This window comes from Salvelinus fontinalis, chromosome 6, assembly GCF_029448725.1.
Source record: "Salvelinus fontinalis isolate EN_2023a chromosome 6, ASM2944872v1, whole genome shotgun sequence".
Taxonomy (NCBI): Eukaryota; Metazoa; Chordata; class Actinopteri; order Salmoniformes; family Salmonidae; genus Salvelinus; species Salvelinus fontinalis.
The window spans coordinates 60,400,748-60,422,456 of record NC_074670.1 but is presented as its reverse complement, the minus strand read 5'-3'; the positions used below and the strand labels follow the sequence as shown (position 1 = coordinate 60,422,456).

General features: G+C 44.2%; 1 protein-coding gene across 9 annotated transcripts in view; it reads right to left on the bottom strand.

The window, feature by feature from the left end:
- The window catches only part of LOC129858233 (LIM and calponin homology domains-containing protein 1-like), a 145,753-nt gene that overhangs the window by 70,821 nt on the left and 53,223 nt on the right, over nt 1-21,709 (bottom strand). For all 9 annotated transcript variants that reach the window (XM_055927288.1, XM_055927292.1, XM_055927293.1 and 6 more), the window contains exons 2-3: nt 6,575-6,645; nt 1,733-1,802 (exon numbers count right to left, since the gene is read on the bottom strand). In XM_055927288.1, coding sequence (XP_055783263.1) covers nt 1,733-1,802; nt 6,575-6,645 — 141 coding nt within the window. The remainder of the gene's footprint in view (nt 1-1,732; nt 1,803-6,574; nt 6,646-21,709) is intronic.

Below are 21,709 nucleotides of genomic sequence, written 5' to 3'. Positions count from 1 at the left end.
GCAGCCGTCATACCACTCAGGAAGGAGACGCGTTCTGACTCCTAGAGATGAACGTACTTTGGTGCGAAAAGTGCAAATCAATCCCAGAACAACAGCAAAGGACCTTGTGAAGATGCTGGAGGAAACAGGTACAAAATTATCTATATCCACAGTAAAACAAGTCCTATATCGACATAACCTGAAAGGCCGCTCAGCAAGGAAGAAGCCATTGCTCCAAAACCGCCATAAAAAAGCCAGACTATGGTTTGCACATGAGGACAAAGATTGTACTTTTTTGGAGAAATGTCCTCTGGTCTGATGAAACAAAAATAGAACTGTTTGGCCATAATTACCATCGTTATGTTTGGAGGAAAAAGGGGGAGGCTTGCAAGCCGAAGAACACCATCCCAACCGTGAAGCACGGGGGTGGCAGAATCATGTCTGGGGGTGCTTTGCTGCAGGAGGGACTGGTGCACTTCACAAAATAGATGGCATCATGAGGAAGCAAAATTATGTGCATATATTGAAGCAACATCTCAAGACATCAGTCAGGAAGTTAAAGCTTGGTCGCAAATGGGTCTTCCAAATGGCCAATGACCCCAAGCATACTTCCAAAGTTGTGGCAAAATGGCTTAAGGACAACAAAGTCAATGTATTGGAGTGGCCATCACAAAGCCCTGACCTCAATCCTATAGAACATTTGTGGGCAGAACTGAAAAAGCGTGTGCAAGCAAGGAAGCCTACAAACCTGACTCAGTTACACCAGCTTTGTCAGGAGGAATCGGCCAAAATTTACCCAACGTAGTGGGAAGCTTGTGGAAGGCTACCCGAAACATTTGACCCAAGTTAAACAATTTAAAGGCAATGCTCCCAAATACTAATTGAGTGTATGTAAACTTCTGACCCACTGGGATTGTGATGAAATAAATAAAAGCTGAAATAATTCTCTCTACTATTATTCTGACATTTCACATTCTTAAAATAAAGTGGTGACCCTAACTGACCTAAAACAGGGAATTCTTACTGGGATTAAATGTCAGGACTTTTGAAAAACTGAGTTTAAATTTATTTGGCTAAGGTGTATGTAAACTTCCGACTTCAACTGTACATAACATACATTTTTGTCTTCTTCTAATGCCTCTTAAGGGGAAAGTAATCTAAAAGTAACTGAATGTAATCAGTTAGGGTAATCCAAAAGTTGCATTACTGATTATAATTTTGGACAGGCAACTAGTAACACATTACATTTTTGAAAGCCACCTACCTAACCCTGATCCTATCTCACAATAGTGACAAATCTGACCAAGATAATTGCAGCAAATCTAGTCAGGATATACAAGGGCTACTGTAGAGATCAATTTTAAGACCAAAGTGTAGAGCAGAGGTAGTATTACCTTGTGGTAACACCATGAAATGGGTCTCGTCTAACAGCGCTGCCAGTCTCACAGTGTTTTACACTAATAACTGATCCCGGGGCTGTCCCAGTACATCTGGGCCTGGCTAACCAGCAGACTCCAGCCAAGCCAAAACAATGCAGAGGAAGTGGGAGGATGGGGGGGGGGGGGGGGTGAGAGAGAGAATGAGAGAAAGAGAGACAGAAGCAGAGAGAGAAAATGAGAGAGAGAGAGAAATAAAATGGGGGGGAATGAGTGAGAGGAAGGGAGGAGAGGGTAATCAGAGGGAGGAGAAGAATGGAAGGAGAAGAAGATAGAGGGGGAGAGGAATGGAGTGATGGCAGAAGGAGAGAACTTACCAGGCCAGCGATGGGAGTGGGTAATCTGTTGATTTTCTTCACCAAGCCAGGTTTGATGGAGCTCAGCAACCTGAGAGAGAGAAAGAGAGTGATGAGAGAGAGAATGTAAAATAATATGAAACCACAAACATCTGATTCAAATCCAATCAGATATCTCTACAAAACATCAATATCTACAGCTATGAATGGATAACATCTGTAAAGGTATTGTTGGAAACAGTCCCAGCAGATACCATCTGACACTTACAGTATAATTTAGACAGAAAGCAATTTAGTATTTTGTTTTATGGATAGAGGGAGGGCTATAGACCTAAACTTCCTTAGATAACTCCATGTGAATGTGGGTGATCATCATAACCAGAAAGTCCACAGCTGGTGAACTTCAATGTCTCTTATCCAGCATCTGTTGCTCTGAAGAGCCAGGAATCTTATGCATTTCATATAGATAGAGAAGGAGAGAGAGGGATAGATTGAGAGAAATATAGAGAGACAGACAGAAAAAACAAACAAACAAGACAGACTACAACGACAGAAAGAATGAATGAAGGAATCAGAAAACGGCCCCTCCCTCTGAATGTGTCCTATGTGGCCGTCTTGGGAGGATAGCGTTGACACTGGCTCTAAATCAGATGGAAGGACTTTAGGACACATGCTGCTCCCCACTCCTCTGTATATTAGAACAGGTCTCAGGGCAGTTGGAGTGGATAGTGATAATGACAGGGCAGAACCAGACGAAGAGGAAAAACCTCTGTCCTCACGGCCCTCACGGGGGCTGTGGTAAATTGGAGCACAGTGGAGCACACAGCCGCAGCCTTGGACTGCTGTCAGACTCACAGACTGGCCTTGGACTGCTGTCAGACTCACAGACTGGCCTTGGACTGCTGTCAGACTCACAGACTGGCCTTGGACTGCTGTCAGACTCACAGACTGGCCTTGGACTGCTGTCAGACTCACAGACAGGTCTTAAGAGACTTAAATACACACCCAGTCACACAAACACGTAACAAACGATCATACATCCTAACACACTGAGATAGTGTATCTGGCTTTAGTGTATCCAGTCATGTTATTCCTGAGACAGTGGGCATGAGTGGTTGGGATAATGTTGTAAGGTCATGGTTCACAACACATTACTAACACACAGATAACTGTAGCTTTAATACGTTATTGTACACAAGCACTTCTGTCAAAAACAAAATCTGTCAAAAACATGGGAAGTCACGAGACAAGACCCCCCCCTTTTGATGTTCTGAAACTAAACACTTAACTAAAGTACATCCCCCTCCCCACTCAAGGTAACTTCCTCAAAAACTACACATGATAAATAAGCGGGTAAGGGTGTCAAAGACAAAACAGATAACTTCCTCGTGGTCCAGCCCTTCCCTTGTTTTGAGAGCACACATGGTCCACAGGGGACATTCTCCAACTTCCTCCACTTCCTCCCAAGGTGCAAGGTTTTTAGAAAGAGCCTGAGGGGATCTTATCTAATCCTAGGCCTGTTATTGCTGATTCACCTGAGGAATGTACAACAAGAGTTCCCCCTATCTGATTCCAGACCTGTTACTTTGTCCTGTTGTTGAGGAATGCACTACAATAGTTCCCCCTTTGTTCCTCATCAAAGCCAGAGCCAACGTGACATAACCATCTTGTGATAACAATCGCTGTGGTTATGACATGCCTGGAAGGCAATGTGATTCTATCTCAAACGCTGAGTGCAAGAGAGTGGAGAGCTTGAGTTGGATTGAGATGGATGGCTGTGGATGGTGTGATAGGGGAAGGGTTAGATGTAAGGGTGGTTGTTGACAAAGGTGTTTCACACATGACTGTGGTAGTAAAGAGTAAGTGGAGAAGGTGATATGTGATATTGATAATATGGTAAGATAATGCTGGTCTTTCAATGGCGGTGTTATTCATACTACTGTCCCGACTCTGTGTGGATCTCCATGACAGAAACGTGTGGCCTGATATGCATGCAATGATTTTATTGCGAGCGATTAGAAAATGACTGTTATCACGCATGCACACACACAAAATGCACATACAGACAGTGTAGACAGAGTACATACAGTAGAGACCCACAATTCACTGTGAAGACTGTCAACAACCCACAGTAGGATTACCCATCTGTTTGAGTTGACCCCACTGAAGTCCTTCAAACCCCTCAAGTCCCTTCATGGTCTCCAGGGGGCTGTACTGAACCCCTAGGGTGTCTGTGCACTTTACTACACAGAATCCACACACTGGAATTTAGTGGGAAGCCAAAACCATGAAATCTCCTAGATTGACTCCACTGCTGAAAAGGACAGGGTCATGCCGTAAAGTAAAGTATGTTGTATGCACAGGATGAGGAACATGTCTGAAGGGAAGGAGGGAGACTATGGCCGTAAAACAGGACGAGGAACATGTCAGAAGGGAAGGAGGGAGACTATGGCCGTAACACAGGACGAGGAACATGTCTGAAGGGAAGAAGGGAGACTATTGTCGCAACACAGGACGAGGAACATTTCAGAAGGGAAGAAGGGAGACTATGGCCGTAACACAGGATGAGGAACATGTCAGAAGGGAAGGAGGGAGACTATGGCCGTAACACAGGATGAGGAACATGTCTGAAGGGAAGGAGGGAGACTATTGTCGTAACACAGGATGAGGAACATGTCTGAAGGGAAGGAGGGAGACTATAGCAATAACACCGGTGTTCCCACAATGTGATGAATTGAGTTGACACATTTATTGCGGGCTGGGTGGGAGGATGCATGCAATTTACACGCTAAAGGAAAAGGGTTGAAGACTCAATGAGTAGTTTACTGTAGTTATTGAATTGTTAATTTACTGTATCTATATTAAATAATTTATCAGAGTAGATCTAATGGGTATTAAAGAACTCTGGAACACAGTCTTTTTAAATAGAGAATAAATGATTGGTTAAGCCCCTCAGAACTGTGAATATCTCAAATGGCAAACATATCTAGTCAATATTATAAAATGTGCATGTAATGTTCAGCTAGCCTGACTAACAAAGCCAAACTCTGTAGCCATAGTGACCCATTTCAGGAAACTAGGCGTATGTTGCGGGTCACTACTTCACAGGAGAGCCGTTTGAAAGTGAACTTTTTTTTAAACCAAAATGCGTTTTTTTGGGGACCAGAAATGCCTTCTCGAACATGTGAACTTTCATGTGCCCTAATAACAAACGTGTATGCCATCCGTAAATATGAATAAAATTGTTAAATTACGAGCACAGTAGGTTAAGCCACAGAAAAAAACAGCAACATTCCAGCTAGTCATGATTGGCTGAGATAATGAGAGGGCTGGACATGCCGAGAAATGAGTTTAGATTGGTTTGCCATATAGCACGCATTCTGTCTATTTGAGCTGGTCAGTATGTGTAGATAATCCTGTCTAATACGGCTTTTTTGGAACTGTATCGAGTAGTAAAACTACATAAATCAGTATGATATTCAAGTATGATAGCTAAAGAGATGGAGAAAACACCTGTTTCCAGATTACATCTTCAAACTAAGGGCAACCATGGCATCCGTGACAGGAGACGCGTCCATCTATGATGTATGCGGGTAAAACATTCTAACAAGCTACATTTTCAGATATTACACGTTTCTAATTTTGACAGAAAGTAGTTCATTTCAAGTTAAAGTGTACCGTTAGCTAGCTAAAATTAGCTTGCTAACTCGCTAGCTAGCTAATGTTACGTGTATGATCTTATTATTCGTATCTCTGAGTCATTTGCTTGGCTAGTTAATGTCAGCTAGCTACCATTGAACCTGATTGGTTAGCTACCTGCAGACTCATGCAGGGTAGTAACATCATGAGTTGGGATTATGGTTCATTGTTTAGCTAGCTAGCTAGCTACATGTCTTAACAAAAGAATCCACTATGCAAGTAACCATTTCGGATGCATTCGTAAATTCAGTCTGGCCGTCTACTTCTGATTTCAGAGCACTCTCGTCTGAGTGTGCCAGAGCGCAGAATAACTGATGAATTTAGGAACGCTCAACACCCGTTGAATATGGCCAGTGTCAGTAAAAGTAGGCAAAACATTTAATTAAATTGTTACCAGCAGATACCTTACCAGTTACCAGCACAACACTCTGGATAACATGAAAACAGCCTAACCAGCTCTGCTAGGGCGAGCAAAACGGTCAGAGTTTGGGTGGGGGCTAAAGCTTAAAAGGGTGTGAACGATGCTGAATGGGTGTAGACAAAGAGCTTTCCAGTAGGTACCAAAGCATTCAAAGGCCATTTTCTCAAAAGTGAGGTTCATCAACTTAAAGCAGAATTACTTTCCCATTGTTCCTCAAATGCTGTATATGATATACCATTTTGTAGCTCTGTGTCTGTGCTTTTATCCAATGTAAAAAACACAATTTCAAATGTTGCTACATAAGACCGAATCAAGGCGGTCGGTCACATATGGCCAGTAAGCCTGTAGTGTACTTAACTCACTATTGTACCACATGGTCTGGCGTGCCAGGCTACTTACTGTACATTATAAACTGGGTGGTTCGAGCCCTGAAATGCTGATTGGTTGGCAGCCGTGGTATATAGACTGTAGACCACGGGTATGACAAAACATGTATTTTTACTGCTCTAATTACGTTGGTAACCAGTTTATAACAGCAATAGGGCACCTCAGAGGTTTTTAGTATATGGCCAATATACCGCGGCTAAGGACTGTATCCAGGCACTCCGCGTTGCTTCGTGTTTCAGAACAGCCATATAAATGCAACTCTTATTGTGCCAAGCAGCAAAGGAAGACAGTTGAGGGTACAGCTTATGTCATGATCGTAACTTGAAGGTGGTTTTAAAAAATGGTAAAACACTTACTCGCACAGCAGGATCCCATTCTCCAGGCCTCCCCTGAAGTCCTTGTCATTGAAGCATCTGCCTGTGACTGCCTGTCGATCAAAAAGGAAAACCAAAGGTGTCAGTTCCCTTGTTCCTATTCAACCTCTCAGGCACTTTAGTCAGTCAGTAGTCCTGCAGTAGCTATGCCTTGTCCTCCTCCTCAGTGTACAACAGTATTTTCTAAATTCATAGACATGAGTTATTCCTCAGTTGAAGACGTATAACTATAAAATGCTACATTATTTAACATTTAGCTACTTCAATAGCAATATGAAAAAGCATGGCTGGTCCAAGAGGATTAAAGAGAAGGTACAGTAAACTGACACTCACATGTCTACTGTACATCAACGTCCATAAACCAAAAACCCATCTGTGGGAAACAGGCTTCAAACACAATAGCCTTTGTTCCTGGTGCTTCAAAACTTTTCCTCCGTAAATCTCCAGAGACAAACTCCAGAGCAAAGAGGAAAGAACAAGAAACTAGAAAGGCTATCCAGTCACTCTCGCTCATTGACAGGGCTAACTAACAAGCTGTATGTTAACAAGCTTGACGTAAGCTGCCATCATCCCCACCAAATGGTGCTCTGGGGCTGTTCCAGGCCTGTAATTGGATGTGACACAGGGGATTTCTCTCTCGTAGTAGTCCAGTAGCGCTTGCATGACTGGGCTAAGTCTAAATGTGTCACTGTGGTCTAAGGCTCGAAATAGGACATGTGGATGCATATGCTAGACTGTTTTGTTCAAATGTACATTTGTACATCCAAAGATGACAATGCTTCTATACCTCAGACTAGTAGCAGGTTGAAAATCATAGAAGAGCATCTAAAAAGCTCCTCTCAATTTCAAGCTGAGTAAAACTTGGAGAATGCATGGGCTGATGTCAGCACAAATATCACAACCGAAATCTAGGCAAGTTAGAGTACCTTGACCTGTTGACCCGGCCCCGGTTCCCCCAAAAGCATCTGAAGGCTAAGTTCATCGTTAGTACCTTCGTAGGAGCATCGTTAAATCTCAGACCTGTTTTCCAAAACCATAGTTACTAAAGTTGCACTTGAAAATGCTCGTAATCTAACGCCTGCCTCAGCTGTTCTACGAGTGGTCTAAGTGCATCGTTATAAGCTTTTTTGCCCTCCCACTTCATACACAGAATATCTCCGCTAAACATAGAATCACACGGATTATCCGTCTCTCTGTGACTGCTAATAACTTCAGAACAAAGTTGACTACAAATACAACGTTTCCAATGTCTTAGCAATCGATACAAATAACCGACGTATAAACATATGCTTCAAATGAAAACCCAAGATGACTGCATTCTTTCGATCCTATCAGTATCGAAACATGCTCCAACAATGCACTTAGCGACCGCGCTCTCTGCATGGTGTTTTGGGAAATGGATGTTCCATCTTCAGCCGTTGTAGGAAAGATACATTGTTAACACATTCATAGGCCTAAATTCCATCGCTATTGGGAAACCGAACCCTGGAATGATATGTGTATACAAGGACATCCTCCTCACACATACACACACAAATCCTGCCAAAAACATTGTTTAACACACACATACAGTCCCAAACTAATTACAACAGTCTTACTTAAATATCAGCAGCACTTAATAAACAACCTCCCTTCATTCACAAATCACCTCTAATCTTCCCTTTGTAAGTGCGTAACAGTCTTACTTCCGTCTCTCTCCTTGAAGCAACCTGGACATGAACCAGGGACCCTCTGAACACAACTGCCTCCCATGAAGCATCGTTACCTATCGCTCCACAAAAGCCACAGCCCTTGCAGAACCGCTTCTTCTAGGTCTCAGAGAAAGTGACGTTATCGATTGAAACGCTACTAGGGCGCACCGCTAACTAGCTATCCATTTCACACAGGTTAGAATTGCAAGACCAATTTTAATGTTTCTTTTTGAGGCGCATAGTAAACATAGCCATTTAAAAAAGTGGAGCTCTTCGGATGGTTCTTTTTGAAAGCTAAAAATGTGCGGGATTAAATTCCCTGACTGGTCCCGTTACATTTATTTGCACAGCTGTGGAAAAAGTGTGGGGATACGGGATATACAACAACTGGCTGGCTGGGGTGTGCATTTGTCAGTTCTTTGGCTTGTTTGGACGGCGTACAAAAAGAAATGGACTGCTGTATAACAGTGAGTAGTCCAATATGTTGATGTGTTTGGTGGCAGGGAAACAAGGCCAACTGCCTTGTGTATGTGTGCTGACATTGGGGCCTTTCACTAATACTATTCACAGTGGTGGCTAAGAATAGTGAACCAGGCATTGTCTGTCCATTGACTACACAAAACTGATGAGACAACATTCTATTGGAGGTCTGTGTCACTGTGTGAGCTCCAAACATCCTAACACTAAACTATCAAAAAGCACATAGTCCACATTATGAGCATTTAATTTATAATTGCTGTATAGTTTTCAGTGTTTAATAATACAGTGCAATGTCGATTTATACAGTGTCATTTTGAGAGAACAGGTTTCTTCCAGTTCAGATTCAACAGTAAAGTATCAGCCTATATTTGTTTAATACAGCAGAATATTTCCCTGTAGTGAGGATGACGATGATACAGCGACGCCTGATATATTTCTTAGTTAAAATTGTTGGTAATGGCAGTGTCTGCAAGGCTTGAATAATGTCAAACTGGCTGTCCACTGATTCATCTGATGCGGTAACCTCTAACTCCAGACCTAGAGGGCATCAGCAGATAGCTGTGTTTCACAAACTGAACAGAGACCCGGTAAGGAAGCCCAGGCCTTTGGCCGACCAACACACCCTGGCTTACCTCATCATAGGGGCTTCTGGCTGGTGCAACCAGGGGGCCTGATCTCTAACAGGCCTCTCCTGGTTAATATAGCACCTGTGGGACTTTTATCAGGAAGCCACGGCAGTAAAAGGTGAATTTGTTCCTAGCACACCAAGGGAGGGTCCATTGACTGGAGCTATACTGTACTGACAGGTTCAATCGAAATACACTCATTTTCCTGAAAGAAATTGCCTTGGGGTCCAGCATCCAGGAGAGTTTGACCCCAAAGTCCATTTGACCCTTTAGTCTAGTTCAAAGACTAAAACCCTTTAGTCTCGTTCGATAAATGCATCCATCTTACAAATTTCCTCAAATTACCTCTCATTTAGATGGAAACAGACTGAAACTAAGTAATGGGGAGTTATTCTGACCATGTGATCAAGGTCACAGCCAGTGTCCATGCCCAGTGAAGTTGCTGGTAACTTCTGGACCCCAGGTTTCAAAACAGCGGGGTCATCTGAGGGGGCTCAATTAGACGATGGAATGTGTTGCCTTTGTTGTCTCCAGCGGAATGCGGCACGATGCTTGTTGTCCAAAATGCTTGGCCGCATTGTTCCACAAACAATAATTTTTTTCTTACTTCCCATCCCCATGGACCCCTTTAATGACCGAACAGAAGCAATTCTCATGGTTTCGTATCAAGTGTATCAGTTCCAGTACTTTATCATGCTCGCTGGGAGGAAGGCTCCATTGGATCAAACCAGCATAGACATACTTTTAAAGGAAGCAACAGAAAAGCTTTGCTCTTTATCCCGAGCCAGGAAAACCAAGGACTCTAAAGAGTAAATCGACAAAGGCCTTGTTCTACTTTGATGACTTCAAGTGTCCTAGATCTGAGGAGCCTGGGAAATGTGTTCCCCCAAAGGAGAAGCAGTTTGTGACTATTTGTTGCTTCTGAAGAACTGTCTGGTCCGGTTGTTCAAGCCAAGCACAGGGAATGAGCAATGAAACATGAGGTATTGCTTGCTTTCCATTTAGTCATACAATGTCAAAGAAAATCCATTGGAAACAAAATTGAGTAACAAAATGAACTCGAAGGCCTCAATCAAAATAGACAAGGTATACTATTCTACCTGCAAGTTCAAATTCAGATCCAGTGCTCAAGACATCCAATCCTCTCGAGACAAAATCCTCAGTGACATGAGACCCATCCGGGGGCCAACTTTTTCCTGAACAGATGTCTCTTTGTGGAAATAGTCTTAACTGGACCCCCTAGGGCCCAGCCATTGAAAACAGATCCATTACATCCCAACAGTAATCTCTGGAGCATTTCCCTGGAAGGCTACCTGTCGCAAATTAATAACCGGTAACTCCAGGTTTTTGTGACTGCTGGAGTGCAAAACCCTTTTTACCACGAGCCAGAGGCAAAGCATGTTCAACCTGTTCCAGAGTTGACAGCTGTTCACTCCATTGCTCATAAACATAAACAGAGACGTGCGTTCCTGGAAACTGCATGTTGTGGTCTGTTTTGTCAAAAGTTATCTGCCATTCAGGTTTTTTGTATGGGCCCATTGCATAATCCTGACTACTTTATATCATGCACATCAAAAACTCACACATACAGTTGAAGTCGGAAGTTTACGTACACCTTAGCCAAATACATTTAAACTCAGTTTCACAATTCCTGACATTTAATCCTGGTAAAAATTCCCTGTCTTAGGTCAGTTAGGATCACCACTTAATTTTAAGAATGTGAAATGTCAGAATAATAGAGAGAATTATTTATTTCAGCTTTTATTTCTTTCATCACATTCCCAGTGGGTCAGACGTTTACATACACTCAATTAGTATTTGGTAGCATTACCTTTAAATTGTTTAACTTGGGTCAAATGTTTCAGATAGCCTTCCACAATAAGTTGGGTGAATTTTGGCCGATTCCTCCTGACAGAGCTGGTGTAACTGAGTCAGGTTTGCAGGCCTCCTTGTTCGCACACGCTTTTTCAGTTCTGCCCACAAATTTTCTATGGGATTGAGGTCAGGGCTTTGTGATGGCCATTCCGTTACTTTGACTTTGTTGTCCTTTAGCCATTTTGCCACAACTTTGGAAGTATGCTTGGGTTCATTGTCCATTTAGAAGACCCATTTGCGACAAAGCTTTAACTTCCTGACTGATGTCTTGAGATGTTGCTTCAATATATGCACATAATTTTGCTTCTCATGATGCCATCTATTTTGTGAAGTGCACCAGTCCCTCCTGCAGGAAAGCACCCTCCACAACATGATGCTGCCACTCCCGTGCTTTATGGTTTGGATGTGTTCTTCGGCTTGCAAGCCTCCCCCTTTTTCCTCCAAACACAACAATGGTTATTATGGCCAAACAGTTCTAATTTTGTTCCATCAGACCAGAGGACATTTCTCCAAAAAGTACGATCTTTGTCCCCATGTGCAGTCGCAAACATTAGTCTGGCTTTTTATGACGGTTTTGGAGCAGTGGTTTCTTCCTTGCTGAGCGGCCTTTCAGGTTATGTCGATATAGGACTTGTCTTTGTACCTGTTTCCTCCAGCATCTTCACAAGGTCCTTTGCTGTTGTTCTGGGATTGATTTGCACTTTTCGCACCAAAGTACGTTCATCTCTAGGAGACAGAACACGTCTCCTTCCTGAGCGGTATGATGGCTGCGTAGTCCCATGGTGTTTATACTTGCGTAATATTGTCTGTACAGATGAACGTGGTACCTTCAGCCGTTAGGAAATTGCTCCCAAGGATGAACCAGACTTGTGGAGGTCTACAATTGTTTTTTTGAGGTCTTGGCTGATTGCTTTTGATTTTCCCATGATGTCAAGCAAAAAGGCACTGAGTTTGAAGGTAGGCCTCGAAATACATCCACAGGTACACCTCCAATTGACGTCAATTAGCCTATCAGAAACTTCTAAAGCCATGACATCATTTTCTGGAATTTTCCAAGCTGTTTAAAGGCACAGCCAACTCAGTGTATGTAAACTTCTGACCCACTGGAATTATAAGTGAAATAATCTGTCTGTAAACAATTGTTGGGAAAATTACTTGTGTCATGTACACAGTAGATGTCCTAACCGACTTGCCAAAACTATAGTTTGTTAACAAGAAATTTGTGGAGTGGTTGAAAATCGAGTTTTAATGACTCCAACCTAAGTGTATGTAAACTTCCGACTTCAACTGTACAAGTACAGATGTGGGATCTTAGTTCGATCACTTTTTTGTTGCTGAGAATTTTCCTGCGCCCCAGAAAATACAGATGATCTTCATGATTTACTTAAATTCACTGAAAACCCTCAATAAAACAGTTATATTAACAGTATTCCATTTTTCCATGAAGCACACTTTTGTCCAGCTAATAGCCTAACCACAGATCAAGCAACATTATCAACTAAACATTCAAATCCTGTTGCTGCAGGATTATTTTGCTACGACAATACTAGTCAAAATAAGATCCTATACATGTACATTCTGGCTACCGACCAATAATCGTTGTAATTTGAAAAACATGACAAAACATTGCACATCTATGGAAACATTGTGACTACTAAGTTTACCAATATATAGCTACAATAAAAATCTGTGGACCCCTCTCAAACCATCTCTGCCCTCCCCCGTCCCTTGGCCTAGAGACAAATGTACAACATGTCTACACTGTCAGAACCTAAAAGGGCTCTTCGGCTGTCCCCATAGGAGAACCCTTTGAAGAACACTTTTTAGTTCCAGGTAGAACCCCTTTAGGTTCCATTTAGAAGCCTTTCCACAGAGGATTCTACCTGGAACCAAAAAAGGTTATCCTATGTGGACAGCTGCAGAACTCCTTTGGAACCCTTTTTTCTAAGAGTGTACAGTACAATAAAACACATCCAAGGACACCAACATCATCGTATTGTGGATCATCAGTTTCTAGGATTTCCATGTGTGGGGGCTTCTCTTTAGGGTTTGTCAAACCATTTGAGACTTCAACAGTTCAGCCAAAGGGCAAGAGAGGGATGTGTCTTGGATCCACCATCCAAAACTTTCCACACGCTGCCACTGCTGCCATTCTCAAAGGAAGCCAACTGTCTTTGGATGTCTAGCAGCTAGCATCCTCTATTGTGACTATGGGCTGGATGCCCTGGGGCTTGACACATATTATAGACTGGGGTGGGAGGGAGATAGGGGTTCAATGTCGCAGTTAGTGGCTGTGCTTGCTGCCACCACTGTTGGTAACTCAGGGGCAGCTGTTAACTTTAAGGAGACTTCGCAGCACTACAGTGGGTGAGAATAGATGACACATCTCCGCCACAGCTGCCCTCCTCTACGGGCCCAAAGGCTGCTGGGAAAGCGGTTGGCGGCTGGAGGATTCTGGCCTACTTTCTGCATTTAGCACTAGCCCAGTGGTGCTATTCTATTATATTAAGGAGTGGGAGAAAGAGGGGGATGAGGAGGGAGAGGTGGAGAAGAGCTAGACTCGTTTGATAGTAGAAATGCATAACCCCTTGGCAAGAATTGGTTAACATTTCCAACAGTTCCCTCTATCTCTATTTTTTGAATTTGCAAAAAGTAATCAACATACATTTTAACCCAGATTTGAACCACTAATCAACGAAACGGTCACAGGGTCACAAATCAACAAAAGGGTTGTTGCCGAACTGATGGACTAACTGACAGCTGGGAGACACGAGTGAATTGAACAATTATTATTTGGAAAGAGTGTGATTGAGAGCAGCAAAACCTCCATATTTTTAAAACCAGAACACTATCCAAATGCCTGTGGTCTCATTTTTCAGTGAAAGGTCAACGCAGTTTCATTCCTCCGAGCCCTCGGAAACTATTGGCCAGGCCTCCCGTCAAGGAGTGAATTTCCATAAAACTGAAAAATTAGAAGTTTTTTCCCCTCACAGCTTTATGATATTTCCCCTGTTCTGCTGCCCCTCCCTCCCTCCTGTTCAAACAAAACGCAATGGAAGGAAGATGCAAGGCTAGCGACCTAGCTTTAGCGTGTGGTGGACAGGGATGAGCTACAATATACTTTCATCATATTTGCGCCTATGGCGCAGGAGGAGAGAGCCTAGACCATCTGGAGAGAATGCGTAGGCCTGTAAAACTTATCTTCTTTGTCTACTTTGGGTTCATTGATGTGGTCTTGGCAGAGACTGTATCACATTTGGAAACTGGTTCTTAGGCTTGCTGCAGGTCTATATAGTAAATCACCCAAGTGGAGGTCAAAAGTATTTAGAGGCTGACATCCAATAGATACAAGCTAATACAGTGAGCGCACATTTAAAAGTTCGGAGAGGAATACTTGCTAGACAGCTAGGTAACATTGCCTCACAGCCCTGAACTGTGCATTTTTTTAAAAATACCATAAACCTCACAATGCCCCGCGATATACACTGCTCAAAAAAATAAAGGGAACACTTAAACAACACAATGTAACTCCAAGTCAATCACACTTCTGTGAAATCAAACTGTCCACTTAGGAAGCAACACTGATTGACAATAAATTTCACATGCTGTTGTGCAAATGGAATAGACAAAAGGTGGAAATTATAGGCAATTAGCAAGACACCCCCCAAAACAGGAGTGATTCTGCAGGTGGTGACCACAGACCACTTCTCAGCTCCTATGCTTCCTGGCTGATGTTTTGGTCACTTTTGAATGCTGGCGGTGCTTTCACTCTAGTGGTAGCATGAGACGGAGTCTACAACCCACACAAGTGGCTCAGGTAGTGCAGCTCATCCAGGATGGCACATCAATGCGAGCTGTGGCAAGAAGGTTTGCTGTGTCTGTCAGCGTAGCGTCCAGAGCATGGAGGCGCTACCAGGAGACAGGCCAGTACATCAGGAGACGTGGAGGAGGCCGTAGGAGGGCAACAACCCAGCAGCAGGACCGCTACCTCCGCCTTTGTGCAAGGAGGATTAGGAGGAGCACTGCCAGAGCCCTGCAAAATGACCTCCAGCAGGCCACAAATGTGCATGTGTCTGCTCAAACGGTCAGAAACAGACTCCATGAGGGTGGTATGAGGGTCCGACGTCCACAGGTGGGGGTTGTGCTTACAGCCCAACACCGTGCAGGACGTTTGGCATTTGCCAGAGAACACCAAGATTGGCAAATTCGCCACTGGCGCCCTGTGCTCTTCACAGATGAAAGCAGGTTCACACGCACATGTGACAGACGTGACAGAGTCTGGAAACGCCGTGGAGAACGTTCTGCTGCCTGCAATATCCTCCAGCATGACCGGTTTGGTGGTGGTCAGTCATGGTGTGGGGTGGCATTTTTGTGGGGCCACACAGCCCTCCATGTGCTCGCCAGAGGTAGCCTGACTGCCATTAGGTACCGAGATGAGATCCTCAGACCCCTTGTGAGACCATATGCTGGTGCGGTTAGCCCTGGGTTCTTTCTAATGCAAGACAATGCTAGACCTCATGTGGCTGGAGTGTTTCAGCAGTTCCTGCAAGAGGAAGGCATTGAATCTATGGACTGGCCCGCCCGTTCCCCAGACCTGAATCCAATTGAGCACATCTGGGACAACGTGTCTCGCTCCATCCACCAACGCCACATTGCACCACAGACTGTCCAGGAGTTGGCGGATGCTTTAGTCCAGGTCTGGGAGGAGATCCCTCAGGAGACCATCCGCCACCTCATCAGGAGCATGCCCAGGCGTTGTAGGGAGGTCATACAGGCACGTGGAGGCCACACACACTACTGAGCCTCATTTTGACTTGTTTTAAGGACATTACATCAAAGTTGGATCAGCCTGTAGTTTCATTTTCCACTTTAATTTTGAGTGTGACTCCAAATCCAGACCTCCATGGGTTGATAAATTTGATTTCCATTGATAATTTTTGTGTGATTTTGTAGTCAGCACATTCAACTATGTAAAAAAAAATGTTTTTAATAAGAATGTTTCATTCATTCAGATCTAGGATGTGTTATTTTAGTGTTCCCTTTATTTTTTTGAGCAGTGTATATTCAAATCAACTGCCCAAATTATATAGCCTAATTAGCTTACTCCTGTCTATACAGAAATAAATGCAATCTTTCAAAATAGACACTAGTAAGCAGGATTTGGCTACAGAGGATCATTAGCTTCTTTTAAAAAACGATATAGTCAGAAGGGCCCGCAATTTGGGCAGAGCACGCGGCAAATACCAAATAGATGATTGTTGAGATGTGATTGTCAGTGAAAAGCAGACAGACCATGCAAGGCATGTCATATGTAAAAATACTATCGAAAAGTAGTCTTTTATTGGCACCAGCGGAGAACATGGGTCATATCCCCGGTGAGTGTGCATATTCACTGTCTTTATCAATGGGTCAGTGCCACTTTTGTTTTTGGACAATCATTTCCTCCTCCAGGTTAGATGGATATCCTATTGTATTTGCGTCTCCCCTTTTCGTATGCCGACTATATGGATCAGACAGCGTTGTTTCTATTAATCTGTTTTTTAGTGACAGCAGAGTACACTACCGTGTAATTTTTGTCATATTAAAAAATATTCTGGTAATGTCTCCTGTCATATAAAGTGTAGTAGATTTGCTTCAAATGTGTTTATAAAAGGCCAACATTTTCCTGTGCAAAGAAAGGTGAAGAAATGTAGACATCTGATATATCTGATATATCTGATATATCCTATAGCCTAGGCCTACTCTAAGCCACTAGTGCTGCAGTCTTTTTAGTGAATATTGATTGTATTATATATTGTATATTATTACTATATTATCCACTGGTATTTACATATATGAATAGGCTAAAATGCATAATTTCGGAATGGGATTTTTTTTCCTCCCAGACAATTGGCCGGTGCCAATTTTATCTATCTGCTCCTCTTTCTTTTTTTATTGGCCAAAAGCCAGCTATTACCGGCTAAAGGAAACCCTGGTGCATGTGTGCTGTCAGGTCTAGTTGCTAAATGTCTGACTTCTGTTAGATCGCAAGGATCAACATGCTCTTGGAGCACAGAATCTCCCCTTAACTTTGTCATGCCTGTCATTCAGCATAGGACATTAGGAAATTATTCAGACACCTTGATTCTCCCCACATTTTGTTACGTTACATCCTTATTCTAAAATGTATTAAATTGTGTTAATCCCTAATCAACCTACACACAAAACCCCATAAAACAGTAGAATTGTTTATTTTTGCAAATGTATGTAAAAAAACTTAACTGAAATATCACAATTACATAAGTATTCACTTTACTCAGTCCTTTGTTGAAGCACCATTGGCAACGATTACAGCCTCGAGTCTTCTTGGGTACGACGCTACAAGCTTGGCATACCTGTATTTGGGGACTTTCTCCCATTCTTCTCTGCAGATCCTCTCAAGCTCTGTCAGGTTGGATGGGGAGCGTCACTGCACAGCTATTTTCAGGTCTCTATAGAGATGTTTGATCGGGTTCAAGTCCGGGCTCTGGCTTGGCCACTCAAGGACATTGAGAGACTTGACCCGAAGCCGCTCCTGCGTTGTCTTGGCTGTGTGCTTAGGGTGGTTGTCCTGTTGGAAGGTGAACCTTGGACCCAGTCTAAGGTACTGAGCACTCTGGAGCAGGTTTTCATCAAAGATCTCTCTGCACTTTGCGCCGTTCATCTTTCTCTCGATCCTGACTAGTCTCCCAGTCCCTGCCACTGAAAAACATCCCCACAGCATGATGCTGCCACCACCATGCTTCACCGGAGGGATGGTGCCAGGTTTCCTCCAGAAGTGACGCTTGACAATCCTGTCTCTGAGCTCTACGGACAATTACTTCGACCTCATGGCTTGGTTTATGCTCTGACATGCACTGTCAACTGTGGGACCATATATAGACAGGTGTGTGCCTTTCCAAATGTCCAATCAATTTAATTTACCACTGGTGGACTCAAATCAAGCTGTAGAAACATCTCAAAGATGATCAATGGAAACAGGATGCACCTGAGCTTAATTTGGAGTTTCACAGCAAAGGGTCTGAATACTTATGTAAATAAGGAATTTATGTTTTTTAATTTTTAATACATTTGCAAAACTTTCGAAAAACCTGGTTTCGCTTTGTCATTGTGGGGTATTTAAAAAAATGTTTTAATCAATGTTAAGATAAGGCTGTAACGTAACAAAATGTGGAAAAAGGGACGGGGTCTGAATACTTTCCGAATGCACTGTATCTCTCCTTCCTCATCTAAGTGCCACACCCTGATCTGTTTCACCTGTCTTGTACTTGTCTCCACCCCCCTCCAGGTGTCGCCCATCTTTCATAGTTTCCCTGGTTCTGACCATTCTGCCTGCACTGACCCCGAGGCTGCCTGCCGTTCTGTACCTGACTGACTCTGGCCCGTTTACGAACCTCTGCATGTCCTGACCCCAAGCCTACCTGCTGTTCTGTACCTTATTGACTCTGCCCTGGATTACGGACCTCTGGCTGCCTTAGACCTGTCTTTTGCCTGCCCCCTGTCTGTGTCAATAAACATCTGTGACTCTAGCTGTCTGCATCTGGGTCTTATCCTGAGTTCTGATAGTACGAACTGGCCATGACTGACCCAGCAGTCACAGACCAGCTCTCCCTGCAAGGAGCCACGAGGAGTTACTGCAATGTCTTATGGAGGGACTCCATACCCTGGCAGAGTGCCATGGCCAGGCGTTCAATTCATTGCTGGAGCAATTCCGCGGATTCCCCACTGGGCAGCGGGTCACACTCGTAATCTCCCAGCCTACCCCAGTGTCCCGAGAACCCTGATTAACTCCTCCGGAGCGCTACACTGGAGATCCCAGAACCTGCCGGGCTTTTCTCTCCCAGTGCTCCCTCATTTACGAGCTGCAACCTTCTTCGTTCCCCTCGGACCGCTCAAGAATAGGGTACATCATACCGCTGATGTATGGGAGGGCACTCGCCTGGGCCACGGCGGTGTGGGAGCAGCAGGCCGCCGTCTGCCTCAGTCTGGAGGAATTCATGGAGGAAGTTTGGAAAGTGTTTGATTCTCCGTTGTCCGGGAGAGGCAGCTCGTAAGCTGCTCCAGCTACGTCAAGACTCCTGTAGTGTGGCAGACAACGCAGTGGATTTTCGCACGCTGGCGGATGAGATTGCCTGGAAACTGGAAGTATTGTTCGACATGTTCCTTCACGGATTATCGGAGGTGATCAAAGACGAGCTCGCAGCCTGGGAGCTGCCCATGGACTATGACTCGCTCATAGCCTTGACCATCCAGATCGATGGGCGGCTTCGAGAACGTAGGAGGGAGAGGGAATCTGTGCCCTTTCGCACTTGATTGCCCTCGATTCCCACCTCACCTCCGAAGAAGACCCCCAGAGATCCCCGAAGTCTACATGTCCGAGTGAACCCGACTTCACCCGAGTTCTCTCGGGATTCACAGAGGGCTGCCAACTCCCCTCCTTCGGAGTTCATGCATCTGGGCAAGGCTAGATTGAATCCGGTTGAGCGTTTACACCGACTCCACACCCAGAGCTGAGCTGTCACACCCAGAGCTGTCTATATTGTGGAGCTACGGGACATTTCGTAGCTACCTGCCCATTAAAAACCCATACTCTGGTGGGCCATACGGAGAACTTTTCCTTTCCCCTTACTCGCACCCTTTTCCATGCCATCCTGCTGTGGGGGAACAAGTCGAAATCTCTCCGGGTACTCAACTCTGGGGCCGATGACAGTTTTTTGGACGCTACCCTGGCGTCCGAGCTAGGCATCCCCACTCAGCCCCTCTCCATTCCCATGGACGTTAGAGCGCTGGACGGGCGTTCTATAGGCTGGGTCACCCACAATACCACCCCCATCAACCTATGTGTGTCAGGGAACCACAGAGAGACGTTCCAATTCCTGCTTATTAAGTCTCCTCAGGTTCACACGGTATTGGGATTCTCTTGGCTCCAGCGACACAGTCCCCGCATTGACTGGTCTGCTGGTGCCATCAACAGAGAATCAAACACCTTCCAAACTTCCTCCACAAACTCCTCCAGACTGAGGCAGATGGTGGACTGTTGCTCTCACACCGCCATCATTCCACGTTCCCAGGGTTCTCATTACAGTTGTTTTGACTGCAGCTTAGCGTTCAGGCCAGAAGGGTGGTGTGTTAGGGATACTAATACATGAGTTCCAACAACCATGGAGTGTAGCCACTACTTCGGAGACCAAGGAATAGACAGATATAATGAATGAGTAGAAAAGACCCGTGTGGCTCAGTTGGTAGAGCATGGCGCTTGCAACGCCAGGGTTGTGGGTTCGATTCCCACGGGGGGCCAGTACAAAATAGTATGAATGTATGTACTTGTAAGTCGCTCTGGATAAGAGCGTCTGCTAAATGACTTAAATGTAAAAAAGAAGGGATTTCAATCTTTGAACAAAGGAATGGAAAGAATGCATATCACTTTAACACTTGACAGAAGGAAGTGGTTAGTTTCCAAAGCATTGTGAATGCTGACAAATACAGACGCACACATATGCACACATACAGAGACGCATACATGTAGGGATTGTGTGGGAAGAGTGAGAACAAACTGCTGTCAAAACCAGAGCACAAGTAGTGTTCAACACCTCTTCACTGCTGCAGTCTCATTCACACACACACACTGCTACCTTCTCTTTCATCATTTAACACTAACACACACACATACTGCGCTCTCTACATGCTCACAGTACCACCAACATTCCCAGGTCCATTCCCTGGGAGACTCAACTGCGTAGGAAACCTTACATAACCTCTGATTGGTCATCCATTACTCTCCCTCATCAAGAAAGATGTACTGCTTTTCCTGGAAAAAGATAGACCCATAGAGAACCATATCATATATTATCTTCAACCAGGTATTACTAAGCACACACACACACACACACACATTTATATACACACACACCTTTCTGTCTGGAATTAGGGAGGTTGGTAAAGGTTATACAGTGGATGGTACAGGTGTTATTTATCTCCATCTACTTAGCTTTCTCCTACAGCACTCCACGCAAACATGTGTGTTGTCTTACACCTTGATCTCCCTCGTTTTGACAAGCAGAGGTGAAAGACCAACCGACCTCTTGGTCACCCGTCAAATCTGTGTTTGCGGTTTCAGGCTTGATTGAAGGTCACGGTGGTTAAGAATTCACCTCAGGGTCTCACTACCAGAGACATGACTAACACTATAAAGATACTGTTGATCCATCCTCAGGGTGGTGGCCTACAGTATACTGTTGATCCATCCTCAGGGTGGTGGCCTACAGTATACTGTTGATCCATCCTCAGGGTGGTGGCCTACAGTATACTGTTGATCCATCCTCAGGGTGGTGGCCTACAGTATACTGTTGATCCATCCTCAGGGTGGTGGCCTACAGTATACTGTTGATCCATCCTCAGGGTGGTGGCCTACAGTATACTGTTGATCC